At 46.8% G+C, this 18,148-nt stretch overlaps 1 protein-coding gene across 2 annotated transcripts in view; it reads left to right on the plus strand.

Annotated features, from left to right (window-relative positions):
• The window catches only part of Acsl (Acyl-CoA synthetase long-chain), a 55,973-nt gene extending 38,302 nt beyond the window's left edge, over window positions 1-17,671 (plus strand). For both annotated transcript variants that reach the window (XM_065439755.2, XM_065439745.1), the window contains 10 exons: window positions 829-935; window positions 1,310-1,599; window positions 4,440-4,498; window positions 4,864-4,928; window positions 5,063-5,134; window positions 5,574-5,713; window positions 8,675-8,847; window positions 9,287-9,550; window positions 10,520-10,795; window positions 16,460-17,671. In XM_065439755.2, coding sequence (XP_065295827.1) covers window positions 829-935; window positions 1,310-1,599; window positions 4,440-4,498; window positions 4,864-4,928; window positions 5,063-5,134; window positions 5,574-5,713; window positions 8,675-8,847; window positions 9,287-9,550; window positions 10,520-10,795; window positions 16,460-16,638 — 1,625 coding nt within the window. In that variant the 3' untranslated portion in view covers window positions 16,639-17,671. The remainder of the gene's footprint in view (window positions 1-828; window positions 936-1,309; window positions 1,600-4,439; window positions 4,499-4,863; window positions 4,929-5,062; window positions 5,135-5,573; window positions 5,714-8,674; window positions 8,848-9,286; window positions 9,551-10,519; window positions 10,796-16,459) is intronic.
• Window positions 17,672-18,148: the final 477 nt, after the last annotated feature.

Raw genomic sequence — 18,148 nt, forward strand, 5'->3', positions numbered from 1 at the left:
TACTTGATTTCCTTTTGGTAAACTCGCCTGCGAGTAGCAGTAGAGAGGAATGTTGATTAGGAAGTTCAATTTCTTTTCAAGCTGAAAGTAAAAGGGAGAAGGAGAGTTCAGTGTCATCCTCGTGCAAGATTTTCCTTATGTTTCAATACTAGGAATCGCCACGTCAGTCAGTCCGTAGGCAGTTCAAGTATGCAAGGCAAGTCCATGATAGCAAAGCACCTCTTGCATAGCAAAAATTTCTTTAATTGTTGCAATAATATTGTAGTATTGTGGAAAACTGTCAGTATCTTCTCATTATCTGGAATGAGCTTGCTATGACTACACAAACGTAGTGCATTTCATGCAGTACGAGTAGTGCAATGTTGTATTTCCTTCCATTTTTCTTTCTTCCTGTAACATGTGATTGGTTAGATCAGTCATTCCTAAGAAAAAAAAGATTACTCACTTTCAAGAATAAACTCGAATGTTGCTGTTTCTAGAAATCTGAGATGTTGCACTTGTACCCCTGGTGTGCCACGATTCTAGTGTTGCATTTGACTGCAAGGTTCATGTCATTTCATTTTACACTTGCAAGCCATCTTTCCTAACTTGTCGCTGATCAGCTGGCTGATTTAATAGTACTTTTCATATTTCTTTAGAAAAGCACCTACCTTTTGCAGATTTTCAAGTTGCTGATCCTTTCACTCATTTTATCTCGGTAGCTCTGTACAAACTTACTCGGACAGTACTAATACCACAGAATGAAGCTGTATTACTCTTCTAATAAGTTGTCCGTACCTGTTTATCCTTTGGGCAACTTGTATGATGGTATTAAACGTTTCTCTGCAGTGGTCACACTGTACGCAACACTCGGAGAAGATGGCATCATCCATGGCATCAATGAAACAGAGTCCACCCACCTTATCACCTCCTACGATCTCATGCCAAGGATTGCGGTAAGTTTCTCTTCATCGGCTGAAGTACAAATTATCTAGCCAGCGCAGTTGCTAGCGAGGTACTCTGAAGCAGCGATGCAGTCTACTCTAAATTTTGGCCATCTGCAGCTGTGGCAGGGACTGCTGCCTGTGCGATTGCTGATTAGAACATTTGTTTCTGAACACTAGCCATTAGCTGCTTCTACAGGCTGCTCAGCCACTGCTGATGGGTAGCATTCCCCGCCTCCCTCCGCACCTAAATCCAACTTTCTTCTCCTTAATGTTGTTAATGTAGTCCAAGACTTCGCATTTGTTATGAAAGCTTGGGCAGCTGTCTTCATTAGAGAAAGTGCCGTAATTTTTCATTTCCCCTTTGCTGTTTGGCTTTCCTGCAGAAAATCATACACAAGATTCCATCGCTGACACACATAATCTACATGGAAAACCCTGTGGCCAAGGGTCCACCCGTGGCACCGAATGGCCTCCACCTCGTTCCTTTTGCCAAGCTTGAGGAGAGTGGCCGCACAGCCGACACAGAGCTGCGAGGCGAGACGCCCACGGCTGACGACGTTGCCATTATCATGTACACAAGCGGCTCAACAGGTGTGCCAAAGGGCGTCATGATCACCCACGGCAACATAGTCACCACTGCTCGGGGATTCAGTGTCATCTGCAAGGATGTCGGGTTAGTTTGCTTTTTTTTTTTTTGCTTTTTCAAGCAGCAACTTCTTTGTTGCCCCATTATTTGTATAACAGAGTGGATTTGTAATTATGTATAGATAGGGTGGAGCCTGCCACTTCCAGCAGTTCGCATTGCAATGGCAACTGTTCACAGGTGCTGGAACCCAGCAAAAGGCTTTCACAAACTGGACACACTGCGACGTCTAGAAATGACTTCTGGCAGTCCAGGCATGCAGAGTCTAGCTGCCGCAAGCACTTCTGTGTGTTTGATGAAAGAAAGAGAATGCTGACCAAGAACTCAACATTTAGTGAAAAATGAAGGTGTTCTGGCTTCCCCATGGGAGCCTTTCTCAGAGTAAGACAGGTGCGAAAGAGCGGAAGGTTATAATGGGGGTACGAGGTGATCTGACTGCAATCTTTCATAGGTGTACGCGCGAAGCTTGGACCACCCTTTGAAGTGTTCATAACCTTCTGCTCTTGCCCATCTGTTTCATTGTGAGAAAGGCTCCAGTGTGGGAGCCTGAACATTTTTTATTTTCCACTAAATGCTTTCTTGCTTCTTGGTCAGCGTCCTCTCTCTTTTTTTTTTTTTCATCGTGCCTCTTGCTGCCCAGACAGGATTCTGTCAAACCCTGGATTTCTATCTGTGCTTGGCCAAATCTGTTCGCCGACTTCCTGGCTCGTTGGGCTTAACATACCGAAGTTTGGCACGCTGAGACAATGCAGGCATAGACACAAGCATTGCACTACATTTGTGTTCCTCATTATGTCCATGCCACTTCATCGCATGGAACTTCGATATGACTGATTCATGAGTGGAGGAAGGCTGTGCAAATGCTGCCAGTTTCTCTAATTAAACAGCGCATCACTTTTTGACGGCAAATGTAATTAAACAGCGGATCACTTTTTGATGAAAAATGTAGTCGCTGATGCTTGCGTATAACTTTTGTCCGCTGTCTCTGAGCTTTTTTTTCTGAGCAAGAATACTGCATCCAAGAGATATTTTATAAAAAAAAACAGCCTGTAAAGTGAGGGCTTACAACTACTGAAGTCTGTTCATCAAACCAGATTGACATGTCTTAACTGTTGTATGTGTAATTGGGGGGTCTCTTTATTTCTTTGCTTGCTCTTCAATGTATTGTACTTCCCGTGCAACTTTGTCACTTTTGTACCCAGAAGTTTTGCACAGTTAATTCGCCAAATGTCCTTGGTCATTCATCTGACTTTCCTTTTTTTCTTGTATGTCTTTCATATGGAACAGCACAGGGGAGGTACTATCTAGGTATTGTTAAACATTTTGCAATACTGCACCACCACACACTGTTTGACCACTTTGAACTTGTGTCGCTGCACTGCAGTCTACGTGAATACACGCACAGCTTTAAGCTGCTGCCATTAGCAAGCAACTGCACTTAAAAAGTGCATGCCTCCCTAGCATTCAGGTTTCTGTCTTCGCTCTAGCAAGCCTGTTGATTCCTGTTCAGCAGTGGCGTACTCACCATTTTTGTTGTTTATTGTTTGCTATCTAATGGCTTTCCTTTGTTTCTCAGCTCTCTTGATTGAATATGTATTGCCTCTCTTTCAACATGCTTTTCTTTTCCTTTCACTCCACTTTTTCAGTATGCTACCTGTGTAAGCAACTTTCTCTTTCGATGCCTTTTCTGTGCTTGCATGTGTGTGTGTGTGTGTGTGTGTGTGTGTGTGTGTGTGTGTGTGTGTGTGTGTGTGTGTGTGTGTGTGTGTGTGTGTGTGTGTGTGTGTGTGTGTGTGTGTGTGTGTGTGTGTGTGTTCATCCATGTGCATTTTTCTGCCTTTCCATTTCTTGCTGTTTGTCAGTTTCTAATTTAGGCCTTTGTTGGGAAGTAGAGCACGTTCCTTCTCATTGTCTTCTATAGTCAGCTTCCGTTAATACGACTGACGGGACTTAAAAAATATGTCAAGTTATCCAGTGGGTAAAATTACACAAGATGCAGAAACAGTCAAAATACACTGCAGCTTCATTTGGCCGTATTTGCCCGATTCTACTACGCCCTCGCATCAAATGCAGGCCACTTCATATGTGTCCAAAATAGAAAACTAGCATATAAGTGACATCAAAGCTCTTAAAGTAGAATTATAACACAATCTTTCAGCAAGAAAAATGGGCACGGGTCTAATAAGTGTTGCACAGTGGCCGCCGGTTTTCTCAAATCTGCTTCGCCGCAATGCAGCTGTGTTATGCGGCTAAGCATATGAAAACTGCAAAAGCGGTTTTGGTGTTGTATTGAATTGCACTGTGCAGGCAATTGTCGGCCCAATTTTCTGGGGCGGGAACGGGCACACATTAGAATTGGGTAAATACATACCGCAGTTGGACATTATGAGCTTCCGTTATTGCTCTAGTCTTTCAAGGATTGCATGTGTTCACTGTCCTCTGAGCTGCGCTAAGACATGCTGCCACTAAATGGGTCTCTATTCGGATCACCATATAAGTGAGGCTGACTGGTCAAGTTCGAATTATCTCGCAAACGCTAATTTTAGGGTACACTTAATGAAAAATAAAAAAATATTAGCGGAAGTGTTCTGTGTTGCAAACATTAGTGGATGTTCAGTCTCAGTGGTGTGCGTAGCTCTTGCGACTATTTTTGCTGCCATGCAACCATACAGGTGCTCCAATTCTTCATGATGGTTGCCATGTGGCTTGGGCACCTTAGCACTCTAGCGGCCTTTGGTAGCCGGGAACTGTGTAATTGGCAGAAACGGGAATTAGCACATCCAGCACTTCGACGTTTGTTAATGATTTACTACAGCTTTTCTTTTACTGCAGGCTTGAGATTTATTTTATCTTCTTTTTCTCTTCTGCAGTGACACTGATGCCTACATCGCCTACCTACCTCTTGCACACGTCCTCGAGCTGGCAGCTGGTGAGTCGTGCATTGCTGTTGCGACAAAGTGGTTCGCTGTGCAGAGCCTGCAATATAAGCTTTTATGTGGTCTCTTTTATGACATAACTTTCAGCTCAGCTTTGTTGTAGCAACGGGTATTAATTTATGTTGTGATGTATTACCCTTCCTACTAGGATACCTAATATGTACAGGCAGGATATCCTCGAAATTTAGCAAATTCCAGCTTGATGCAATGCAGTTCTTAAATTATCTCTTGGGGAGGGGCTACCCCTGTTCTCTTGCTGCCCCCAAGACTTTCAGAGGCTAGTCGACCAGTCAGTATTTCACTGTCTCTTGTTTGCACCCTGCAGTCTCCGTGCTTCATAATCTTGGGTCTCTTGCAGAGTGCCTCTCTTTTGCCTTGGGAGCAAGGATCGGCTATTCGTCCCCACTCACACTTACCGACAAGGTCAGTAAATGGGCCTCAGCCTCCTTTGCTACACAGCACCTTTACCTTGTTTGTGCGCTTGGCTTCACTCTTTAGACGGTTAAACGTAGCTATTGTGGTTTCTCATCTCTGAATATTTTTATTTTTTCATGCAGTCCACTGGGATTCAAAAGGGCTGCAAAGGCGACGCATCCCTACTAAAGCCTACCATCATGGTGTCTGTGCCGGTGAGTTTATTTTTCATGTAGCAAGAGAGGCCAATCTGCAAGCAACTGGGTACCTTATTTTAGACATTCTAGAGCATGGCTAGTGGCCCTCGTGACCACAGAACTTCCTGGTTATTTGATGGCTTTCTATGACAACTTAAACAAAAGAGGGGGAACTGATGTTTACTTTATTCTTCGTTTTGATAGATTGCCTTCTCGTGCTAGTTATTGTATACGTATTTCAGTGTTCATGACCATAGCATTTCAAACCAGCCACAACTTTCAAACTAAAAACCAAATCCTAATTTGCAGACAGGCGGGATTATCTGCGAGGATACTTGCGAGCACCGCATTTGGGCTATTGCTTTTGTGAATGCTTAATTAAGGAGGACAACATTGCTGCTCTTTGGACGTGTTTTGCAACTGACCTAAGCATTGTGCTTCTTTCCTTCCCCTGCAGCTAATTCTGGATCGAATTCGCAAGAGCATCACAGAAGTGGCGTCTGTGAAAGGACCTTTTTTCCGGCGCTTCTTCGAGTACCTCATCACCTACAAGGCATTCTGGCTTCGACTTGGCTTCAACACACCACTGCTGAACAAGTGAGGCAGCACGCTCTTTAACATGGCTTCAATGGTTTTATACCCCTGACGCACTGGCACTCTAAAGTCCTTTAGGTAAGGGGACATCTACCGGAAAGCGTTCAAGCGCAGTGACACATGACAAAGGAGTATCTCCCTCCCACTAAAGTACCTTTGAGGAAAAGGAGGTCGCACATCTTTTTTCGAGGTAAAAGGTGTTACATGTCCGATGAAGGTGTTACATGTCCGATGTATTTACATGCGCTGCATGTCCACACAGCGTGCACACAACTTGTCAATAGAAGGAAACCTGCCACACAACTACGGTGCCCCATAAGTATATTTTTTCACCTTGCGAAAATGTTTTTTTAGCGGTAATCTGATTTGTTGAACAGTGAAGATTTCCTCTAGCTATACTCTCAAACACGCGCATCGCGTCGCTAGTGCCGCCTTGTTGAATTCTGGCAGTGTCATTTGCTGCGTCATCTTTGGTGTGTTAGCATAATGAAACCATCGTTCGTTGCACACGTAGGCCCTCCTGCAGCGGTTAGTGGCTAGAGGGTACAGTGCCGAAGCAGTCGACATGGAGCTGTTCATGATGAGTTGACGTTTGATGTTTTCCACTTTTGCCTTGGCTGCGTTTTTCTCATCTTCAAGAGATCTAAGAGCAACAAGTGTCGGAGGGACCTCAACTCTTGCTCCATCGCTAGCGTTTCGCTGAGCCATGATGCAACTGCGCAGTTCTGTCATGCTATCACAATTGTGTGAATAACACATTGAATAAAATCTGTTACGCCTGCATGCACAAAGGAAGGGAGAACAAAAACCTGGGCAACGCCAGAATAAACAGCATGCACAGCAAACATGACAGCAAAACATTGACTCTACATAGTTGTGGGACCAATTTAAATTGCTAAGAGCGCAAAAACGCAGATAAAATAAACTAATACAGTCGCTGACCGTTTATTCGGACCTCGCGGGGACTGCGGAAATGTCAGAATAAACAGGTGTCCGAAAAAGCAGATTAAGAAAAAAAAATGAAATCCTTTATTTCCACGCACTTATTTGGGCTCGGCAGTAAGCTTGAAGAAATTGTGAATGCGCCGTTGCACGCTGTTCCGTTTACGCGCAATTGGTGGATAAACATGAATGTCGGAGAGGGTTGTACGGTCTCTGAAGGCCGCTGAGAGCACAGTCACTGCATGTACACGCTCCGCATGCGACGGCAGCGTAGCACATGGTGCGTCATCTTACGACTCAAGAGTCATCGTCTGGCGGTGCAGCAGAAGCCTGATGAATGATCTCGCCGTTGTCGAGTTGTGCGCATGTCAGTACAGCAGTATCAGCTCCTGTGAAACTGTCAAATGAAACGGTGTCCGGAATGGCAATGCAACCACTGCGCAGGTCTCGGCAGAACATTTTCCGCATCGGTAGGGAGCACATCGGAAGGCGACAAATCTTAGGCCTCCCGGCACCCGCTTGCCGGCATTCCCCAGCGCAGTCTGCGCGGGCACTGTCGGCGCCATTAGACACTTGAAGCGATGTTTCTGTATGCCGCGTTGCATCACCGGAACCTCGACACAGCGCACAAAGCAAACACCGCCATGCCGACACCAGTCGCACAAACGATAAACGTGGCCTACTCGCAGCGTCGTGCGCGAAGAAACAAATCAGCTGCTGGATTGTCTTGACATGGCTTACTAAGCTGAAACCGGAACTGCTGTAGAGCCACTCTATCGAACCAGCCAGAAACGATGATGATGAGCGGCGATTTGCAGTAGCGCCACTTCGTGGGGCAGCAAGGAGGCTCCGTTCAAAACAAAAATGGCGTTCAGCAAGCCGAACCACGCACCGGTCAGAGTCGGTGCATGGTGCTCTCGATCGAGTTGGCTCAAGGAGTGTCCGAAAAATCGGACGAGGTGTTGGAAGGTGTCCGAACTTTCGGCAGTTGTTATACATTATGGTCTATTGGGAGTATGGCGGTGCCGCGAAGCAGACCGAATAATCGAGCATGTCCGAATTTTTGGAGTCCGGAAAATCGGTCGGCGACTGTATGTGCATTCTAAGCCATTTAACTAAAAAAATTGTTTGGGTTCTACAGTAGCTAATTGCAATCTTAATACGCAGCTTTTTAAAAATGTTTTCTCTCTTGCTGCTTTAACAATCGGCACTATTTTTCTTGCGGCGTTCATTTGAGAAACCACCTAAGGAAGTTAGTGCAGTGCCGTGTGTCATCAGCACAACTCCTTTCTGCAAAAGGTCCTTCAGAATAACTAAAGGGGTTTACTGCGACGGTCTTTCTTTTGCCCGTGTGTCAGGGGTGTTGGTTATTAGACAGCAGGCTTATTTTCATTCCTTGGTGAGCTCATTAGCTTTATACCCTCAACCTTGGATCCTGTGATAGCTTATGTAGGTCATGGTACATAGCTAAAGGCTCCTCCAGCAAACTAAGTTGCGAGTCTGTTGGACAATTGAGATAGCTCGGGCTTTCTTAGCTGCCTGAGCTATCTGAATTGTCCAACAGACTTGCAACGAGTCAATATTGCACTACCAAAAGTTCACTTTTACAAAACGCATTATTGGATGCAACATTAAAGCTTGAAAAAAAAGCTGCAGAATTATGCCTTCATTGCTGCCATTGTAGGGCTTCCCGCAAGTTTAACGCATTTTAGTGTTTGCAAGCCCACTCTCTCGTACTAAGCCAGCCTCCAGGAAGACGGTTTTGTGCATATTGTTTCAATGCTGCTGCAAAAGCTTACTACACAAGTGGGAATATGCCTTTGCAAGTATTCGTAGAGTGTAATATGAGCCGTGTGTTGGCTGGGAACTGTGTTGCTGTGTTGAGTACTTTCACTTTGTGCTACTGTAAGTTTACACGCGCTCATGTAACTCACTATCTCATTTTGCTGTTTTCACCTGTCGCATCAAGATGCTCGTGTAATTCAGTATCTCGTTCCTTTCTTGCTTCCATCTGTTTGGTAGGCTAGTGTTCAGCAAGATGCGGGCCTTGCTTGGTGGCCGAGTGAAAGTGATTGCCACGGGCTCTGCACCACTCTCGGCTGACACGCATGAGTTCATCCAGGCCTGCCTTGACTGCTACGTCGTGCAGGGATATGGCCTCACTGAGACAGCTGCTGGTGCCACCATCATGGATTGTGAGTGTTCATTCTGATAACCAACAACCCAAGTATTTTGTGTCTGTAGGTCACATATTAATTGAAGCTGTGTGTCGATTATTTGCCATGGCCCATGCATAGCTGCATCCAGCACTTACAAGTAGTAGTAGCACGTGGCGCTTAATGGAGCTGGTGCTGCTGTTGCACCATAGATGGTTTAGGCGAAAAGGCCGTGTTCAAGCTGTTAAGTGGACAGAAAAAAATATAAAGGCTACACAATACATGTGGGTAAGCCTATCTGGAAGTGTTGACTTTTGATATTGCCTCTTAAAGCTAGCCTTTTGTGTTTTATCAGCTCGAACTAGAAAACATAGCCTCCCAATAGGGCTGCCTTATCAGACTTCATGGAATGCGATATACACGGTGCATAGGATACTCAAAATATCGTTCGTTTACAAATGCAATTTTCTTGTTTCAGTGGACGACATGAGCTTTGGCCGTGTGGGAGCGCCCCTGGTGGGCTGCTACATCAAGCTTGTTGACTGGGACGAGGCCAACTACCATGTGACAGACAAACCATACCCGCGGGGCGAAATCCTAGTTGGGGGACCCTGCATCACCAAGGGCTACTACAAGAATGAGTCGCTCACAAACGAGTGCTACCGGGAAGAAGATGGCATCCGCTGGTTCTACACAGGTGACATCGGAGAGATGTACCCTGATGGAACGGTCAAAATCATTGGTGAGCAAGCATTTCTTGGGCAACGAATAGCTGCACTTGCAGCTTGTATGGGAGCTACATCTTCCCTTCTGTGACAGTGCCACTGGTATTTAGCAGTGTCTAAAAGAATAGCTTAGCTCTATTGGGCAGGCACTTATTCTGGGCACCAGGGCTTTAATGAAGCAGGGGTGGTGCCCATACTGTGAAAGCTACTGTTATTGTTGCGTAGAAGTCAATTCTCCAGCTCTAGCCCTGAAAATAGAAAATCAAGCTGCTAGAACAGCGACTTCTGAAATGCTATTTGACAAGCTTTAGCTCTTGTTGCTAATTGCCATGCTAATCCCAGTGATAGTGCACGTATAGATGCCAATGCTGTCCTTCAGAAATGTAGTCGCTAGAGGTGTTGAAATAATGGAGACGCTTCACGAACACATTGTCGATGCTGGCAGCCTGCATTGCATGCCCATGGCTATCTGCCCCACAGTGGCTAAAAAAAAAGATGCACCTCGTGCACCTGATTCGTGTTTCTAGAGGTGCTGAAATCGCTCTTATGCCCACACCACACACATTGTGAACAGATGAATAGTGACACCCGTCTACATATTCTTTGGATAATTTGCTAGAACCTGACTAGAGCTCACTTTGAAATAAATCCAATAATGCTAAAGCATGCGTTGCAGCCACATGGGAAGTCTGTTCCACACCAGTATCTTGGACAAGTACGCTTATAGGTCAACCTTCTTAATTTGGAATGCTTATGCAAAGATAAGTTCTATTTACATGTGGCACTGTATGGTAAATCCAGTATGTCTTGCGCGTGCGTGTACGTGTGTGCATGTGCGGATGCATGTTAAGACTATTATCTAGCAAATCTTTTTCATTCAACACTGTTTTTGTAAAGCTTGATGTTATTGTTGTAAAACATCAAATATGTATCGAGTTCCCCAACTTCAGTGCCTGAATTTTCCTCCTTTTTCTATATTCCTAAAGATCGCAAGAAGGACCTGGTGAAGCTCCAGTTCGGAGAGTACATCTCGTTGGGCAAGGTGGAGACAGAGCTCAAGACTTGCCCTCTGATTGACAACCTTTGTGTGTACGGAAACTCGTTCCACACATACCTGGTTGCGCTAGTGGCGCCCAACCCCAAACAGCTGCAGATGCTTGCTGACAAGCTGGGCCGTGGCCACCTGACCTTCGACCAGCTCTGCAACGACCCTGTGGTGGTGAACGCGGCTGCCGAGGCCATCATCTCGTACGCCCGCAAAGGTAAGCCCAGCAGTCGTAAAGTGGCGCTTTATAGTGTGCACGCATGAATTTTTGTTGCAAGGAGTGTGAAGGAGTAGGAGCAGGAAAAGTGTGCTCACACTACTTTAAACAGCCATGTACCTCCAGCTGCAATAAAGTGAAATCTTGTTACTACGAACACCACATTAACCAAGTTAACAAACTTTTAAGAAATCCCCAGATGACTTCTTATGGTTTCAATGTAAAAACTATTTCTGTACTACGAACTTCAGAATACCGAACACTTCAGAATATTAACGCCTCGATACAACGAACTAATAGTCCGAAATCTAGGGATATTCTTCGATTTCTGTGTATCTTCGACGGCATCTGAAACAGTTGGCTAGCAGACAAGGCACAGAAAGTGGCGCCTTAGAAATCCTGAGACGGCACTCGGTAAAAGAAAATACCTATTCCGGAGGCGACGACGCGTTGGGTTTTGCGAGCGCATGCTCCGGCCAGACAACTGTCGCCTTGTGACAGAGGCACATCTCTTCCTTCTTTCGCTCTTATTTCTGTGGCCATGCTAGCTATGCGCGTGGAGAAATGTAACCTCTGTACTTGTGGGGATGCCACATGGTCGCACTTTACACTTTCCGGATGGTGTGTTTACGTGCGCTTCTGCTTTGGAAGAATGGCTGCGGCTTAGCTCAGCTAACCCTGGATCTGCAAAGCAATAGCTTGGTTTAGCCTGGTTAAGTCTTTTTCACTTGGTTAACTATAATTTAGCTGCAATTATTATACTTGGGTATACAATCATTGTTAAGCCAGGTATGACGACTGTGCCTAGGTCGCTAGACACGACTGTGATTAGGCTTGGATACACACACAAACCGTTTGCCGGTGCAACGCCTGTTGTGCCACAGGGAAAGCGCAAGTGCTGGACATGCAAAGAGACGCTGCGAACATGTGCAGCGTCGAAGCACAAACAGACAGGGCGCAAACTCAGTCGCTACGTTGATCCCGACGGTGCGATGCCTGTTTCATTCCGGACCCTCTCAAGTGAAGCATGCTCGCTGGGCGATAACCGCGGGGCGGTCAGACGCCGCTTGGCAATGACGGCTCAAAGCCGGCCCGGCCTCCCTCTCGGCCTCCCTCTCGGCCATGGCTAAGCTCGCACTGACTAGGCAAGCGCGGCACTCCTCATGGCTAGGCGCGCAGCAAGTCGCATGGTCGGGTGGCGACCCAGCTTGCAGAGAGCATGTGCCTAGCTAGTGGCGATGACGGAGCTCAGCACGGCCAGTCACGTGATGCATTCCCCAGGCTACGGCGCAGCTGCGGTCAAATGAAGGTCAAATTGCTGGCGACCGCAAAACTCCTCAACGCGGTTAGTAAAGTTCGATAGTTTGGGTGCCCGCCTCAAGTGAGACTGTTGCAGTGTCCACGGCAAGGAATGTGAAAACAAACAAGCAAGCAACATGTCACTTCTGAAGCGACATGGAGCTTCCTTTTTGTCAGCAGTTTTCTCGGCGTTGGCATCTGCACTATGCACGTTGCTTGCAGTGCTTAAGTGGTGTGTGGTGGCAGAATCTCTGGAAAATACCAACAGCGCGAGCCGAGAGCCAACAGCATCGTTTCCATGGATAGCTCAAATGGTGACAACTTACGAAGTGATGGGATGATGGGAGGAGTGGTTAATTTTGGGGCTTTCACTACGACCTCTCCGATTAACGAAAGATTTTCTGCAGTCCCACGGGATTCGTTATATCGAGATTTGACTGTGTACCACTTGCCACAAGTGTTACAATTTGCTGTGCTTTGCAGGTAGCTCTTGTTAGAGCTCTTGGCAAACCCAGCTCGCTTCAGCCCCACTATTTGCCATGGTCAGTGCAAATGCACGGCAACGTTTTAAGCTATTAACTGGACGCTATTGTAAGACCTTGCATTGTTCGTGTGATGAATGTTGGCACCATCTACAAGCAGTTTAGTTTGTCCCAAGCCCGCAGCACTCCTGAAGCATTGTTCTAGCTTCATACACCGTGAAATACGTGAAAGGTCTGGCGTGTATCTGTTCCAAGTTGGTCGCATTCATTGATCACTTTCATCACATTTTAATTTCATCAGAAATGCCACATCGACACTGTTCTTGCATTGAAAACCTTGGTGAATTGGCGGGCTGGGCCGTGAAAGTGTTGGCATCGACGAATGTCGTTACCTTGAGCCATCATGCTAGAAATCGCATGAAACTGCGGGAGCTTGCTGATCAGTGTTACAAATGCAGGCATACCTTCCTAATAACATTGTGATATGAAGTGATAACCTTGAATGTTTTGTTAAATTCTTTTCACGCATCAGACTTGTGTTCCTTTACTAGCTATGCTGTCTAATATGCTGCAAAATGAATTTAACATTGTGGCAAACTTCCCTCAGTTTGTATATCCATGTGAAGTGGTACCCTGTTATGTGGGCTTGAGGCCTCCAATCAATATATTCATGACGAGTCAGTGTTGAACAGTCTTGAGGTTCAGTTCGACTTTAATGGAGCTGTTTCGTGGCACTGAGCATTTCGCACTTCCATCAATGCATTCTACAATAAGCAGCTCATTAAACATGAAGTGCAACTGCACAGTAGAACCGCATTCGTAGTTCAAAGTACGATTCAAAGTCGCTAAAGAATTTGTAGACTCAAGTACGTAATGCAAAGCGTTGTGCAGATTGCTGCAGCACAATACGTGCACAGCATATCTGTTTTTATGTCTTGAAGAAGCTTACATTTGCACTCCTCGAATTCGGCCTTGTAGGAGGTTTTGGCGTGCCCAATAATTGCTCGTTGGGCCCGAGCGACCCGAGACGCACTTTGTTGATTTTCTATTGCACCAGAAACTTAACGGAAATCAAGCTCGTGGGCAGTGTTGAGATACGATGTAGCCGGAGTGGAACATGATGCTCAATTCCCACCTTCTGTCGTAGAGAATGGCGGTGCGTATGGGCGATCGCCTATTAAAAGCATTCAGTACACTTTCAACGGCACCATGCGCTGTGAAACAGATAGGCGAAGATCTTATCGCAATAGGGTTGGCGGCAATAGCTGTAAATGCAGAGTGCGACAGCCACGGTAAAGATTTGCTGGTACCAGAACAAGAAACTAACTGCACCAACATTCTCACATGAGACGGCAAGCGAGTATTGCGTTGAAGCTGCCACGGTGGACGGCTGTACAGTCGAACCCACTTATAAGGCCAAGATATAGTCCAGCGTTCTCGGCGCGCCAAGCCGCGGCATGCTAAGTCGGATACGCTGCGCTAGCGACGCCAGGGGTGCAAGAAATTTGCTTCCTCTACAGTTCGGCGTGCGCGCGCAGCGCGATGCTGGCGCCATCTCTGCGTCCGGGAGCGCAACTTAACGGCTGCGGCGAATAGCGCGCCGTTCGGGTAGCGCGCGCATAAAACAAAAACTTTTGCGGCATGGCTATAACTTGTCCTGGAAGCCAGAACATCGCACTCATAATGCTAGTACGTCGGCTACGTCAAAAAAGCAAGCGGACCATGTACATACGAAAGCTATTCGACAAACGCCCTCAACTCGGCGACTACCACCAGCTAGTACAGGAGCTGCGAAATGCAGCTTACCTGTGGGGAGACCACACTGCTTTCGTATAGCTTCCTACGCGTGGTTCTTCCGCTCTGTGTCGCGGTGGTCCATGCGTTTCACATCGTATACACATGGATGGTTGCTAATCGCTTCAAGCAGGCGCCCTCACTCGCGCTGTCATCACACACGGACGTTGAAAAAACCAGAGGCGCACTGTCAGTACGCACACCGCAGGCCGCCATTCTGTCTTCTGCTCGCTGCCGCTACAGCGCGCAGTGCATTCTGGTCTAGCGTCAGCCGCGTGAAATAGAACATGCTCTATCTCCGCGCCGGCGGCGTTGAGTTCGCCAAGCGCGCCTGGGCACGCCGGCTACGCCGTGACGCCGAACTGTAGAGTGCGCGTTTTTCACCGACGTCGCTTAACCGCGACGCGCGTGGCCGCGCGCGCGCGCGTTACGCCGGACTATATCTTGCCCTATAATGACATTCAAGTGCCACAAAAATTGCATTGTTATAACCGGGTTGCATGAAAAAATCAACATAAGGGGATGGCAGAGCTGATATGAGAAAGCTATATAGGCAGGGAGGCCAGTGCCCCTCCCCACCACCTACCTCCGCCCAGCTGCTGATCATGTTCACTCGCTTAACTGCTTCCTGGGCACTCCAATCGCATGTAACAAGCTGCGGCTGTCAGCATTAAAGAATGACACTGCTATAACGACTGCAAATAGGTGTCACGGGTGGCAAGCGATATGCGAGCATCGCCGAGGCGTCACTTTTAAAAATTGCGAGAAGGCTGCCACGGCAGCCTGTCAGCTTGAGAAATCCACAAGAAACACTGAGGAGAGATCGCCCCAAGCATCTCGCCACGTACTTCTCACTGGCTTGCACAAGAAAAGCTTGTCTGTTAGCCATGCATCCTTTACGCAAAGCTTGTCGACATCGTTCTCCAAGGCATCCAAGCGCTCCACGTAGTGCAGTGGAAGGTTCCTCACGAAAACAGAGCCTCGGAGGATCTGAATCATGCCAGGCCTCCTGCGAGGACAACGTTGAGGCAGCCTGCCCTACCGCATCATCGCTGCTGTCATCGCCATCCTATGCAGGCACATTCACGACGATCGTCTCATCGGTTAGGAGCACTTAGTTTCCAAATCTATAGCTGTGCGCTTTCTTTGCACTGGCAACGTCGTGCATTGCCAACAAATCAGCGGGCAGATCAGCCACCTTTCGTTTCAGTGGCGAGTCGAGCGAAGTTGAGAAACCACGTGGCTAGGAACGACTTCAACACAACCAACAAGAACGAACGCGAGCGGTAAGCTGTTTGCAGAACTGCACTTAATGAGGAGCCAGCGAGCAACATGCGAGTGATCTGCTTGCGATGCAGTTGGCGTGGTCCATTTGTGTTTTGGAGGGTGGGGCGACGTAGAGCTATAGGCGCAGCCCGTTTGTGTTCGGAGGGGCAGAATTGGTGACAAAAAAGCTGCGCGGAGATGCCTGGAAAACAAGCGCGCGGCTGCTGTTGGAGCAGCGGCCCATCGTGCAGGGGCTCGAATTTCTCATTTCTTTTTTTCTTCAATGATTTCACATTTCACTGCCTTTCATCTGACACCCAGCAGCCAGACTTCATAGGTAACTGATAATGCGGCATCAGGGCATTGAAGTAAGCGGGTTATTTCATCGTGGAAAACATACAAAAAGTTCACGTTGCAGCAGCTTCTCATTGTTATAACCAATATATTGTTCAAACAGGCATCATTATAAGTGGGTTCAACTGTATACTGTTCTCAATGGCGCCCGTCTTGCACATTTTCTGCTTTACACGGGATACCAAGTGGTCTGAAAATGTATCATAAGATTGCAGTTTGGTGATGTACTGAATGTCTGTGCCGAAAAGATCATGTTTTCCAGGAAAGTATAAACGGGGAAAAAAATAAGCGTAACTGTATTCGGTAATTTTTTGTCCTCAGTTGTAAACATTGGCACAGAGAAATCGTATGTAACAGTATCCTGTCAACGAGGTTCTATGGTGTTTGGGGAAAGTAGTATGAACGTTGGCAAAGGTTCTGCAGAGCAAAGAAAATTATAAAAAATCGTTCTTTTTTGTTCCTCCTGCAGCCAACCTGCAGAAGATGGAGATTCCAACGAAGCTGAAGCTGTGCCGTGAGGACTGGCAGCCAGACACCGGGCTAGTCACAGCCGCCTACAAAATCCGCCGCAAGAAGATCCAGCAATTCTACCAGAACGACATCGACATGCTGTACGACATCTCGGTGCGGGCCTCCAAGTCCACGTGAAGCTGCTAGGCCCGTCCGGCAAGAGCACCGGCAAAGAGCGAAAAGAAACTGCATCACTGTGACCCACTTCCTCCAAGCGTCGTTTCCACTTGCACAGGAGCTGCACGCGCACATCCACGCGACCATTTTGGAACTCTGGCGCGACTGCGCGTGTTGTGTACATAGGACTGTGTTGTACAGAAGAGACACTTCTCTCCACCAGGACCGCCCCCCCCTCCCCCACCTCTTGCCCGTTCCATTGTGCAAGTGACTGAACTGTGATAGCTGCCATTTGCGTGGCAATGTTGGAAACTGTGGGGGAGGGAGGGGCTTTAGGAAAAACTATGCGCACACAGACACACACATGCTTCATGCAATGAGCACGGTGTTGCTGTAGTAGACTGGTCTGTTGGGAGGGGAGAAAAGGCCGCTGCCACAGTGTTGCTTGTACATTACCTCCCCGCCCCCTCCTTTTACAACTTCCTTCTTTATTTTTTTTTTAAACCTTCCCGCCATGTTACCGGTGCGCACATTTTTTAGTTCTTTCTTTTTTTTTTAAGGACAGAGTCTTGTGTTCAGTTTCAGAGGGGACTCTTTGCATCCTTTGTTAATTTATTATACATAATAAAAAAACAAGGATGGTTTTTGCATTTAATGCAAGCAGCAGTGTTCCTTCGTCAGTGACAAGATTGGGTAGTGTGTCTTTTTTTAAAATGCGAAGGAGTAGAGGCCAATTTTTTGTTAGTATTTTTTTGCGGATGTCTTTAGTGTTCCTTGTAAATAGTCGCACAACTTTGTGCTGCTCTACTCTATTTATGGCATTCTCTTATACACCGTTGACTAGTTCAGAATACGGGGGACCATGTTGTGTGTTCGTCTGCTTGTGTACCCACTCTTCCTTCTGGCTGGGGGCCTCTATCTCCTCTTCATCTTATCTGTTTTTCTTTCTCACTCGAAACGTGTTGACTCGTCATGATCTTGCAAACCTAATATTGTTGTGCCTTTCATTTCGAAGCCCCCCACTAGTGAAAACAATAAATCTACAAGTGTTGGACATCACTGCGTTGTGCCTTTTAATTTAAAGCACCTTGTGCAGATGACTGCGTATGTATAGGTTGCAAGAAATGGCACCAGTGTCTGCATAGCCTAGCTCAACGGCATCGGAGCATTCTCATCTAGAGTATTTGTCTTGCAGCAATGTTTGTTGGACCTGACTGGACAAGAGACTGAACTATATGCATGCACTTCCCCAGAGGAACCTGGTGTGTTCCCCATTGTTCTTTTAAACTATCATGCTTATTTTGCACCATTGTAGGAAAACGTTCCTTTAAGCAAAAAGTTGTGTACTTGATGTTGTTTCTCATGTGAAACACTTAGGAATGTAAGCTCCTTTCTACACTGCCTCAAAAAATACTGAAGCATTTAAGTAGCATGTTGCATAGTGATAGTGCTTTCCCTCGCACCTACAGCATACGGGGTGCGGCCGTGGTTTATCGCAGTTGGACTTTATACTGAACCTTGCAGCAGCGGC

This window comes from Dermacentor albipictus, chromosome 1 (assembly GCF_038994185.2).
Source record: "Dermacentor albipictus isolate Rhodes 1998 colony chromosome 1, USDA_Dalb.pri_finalv2, whole genome shotgun sequence".
Classification (NCBI taxonomy): domain Eukaryota; kingdom Metazoa; phylum Arthropoda; class Arachnida; order Ixodida; family Ixodidae; genus Dermacentor; species Dermacentor albipictus.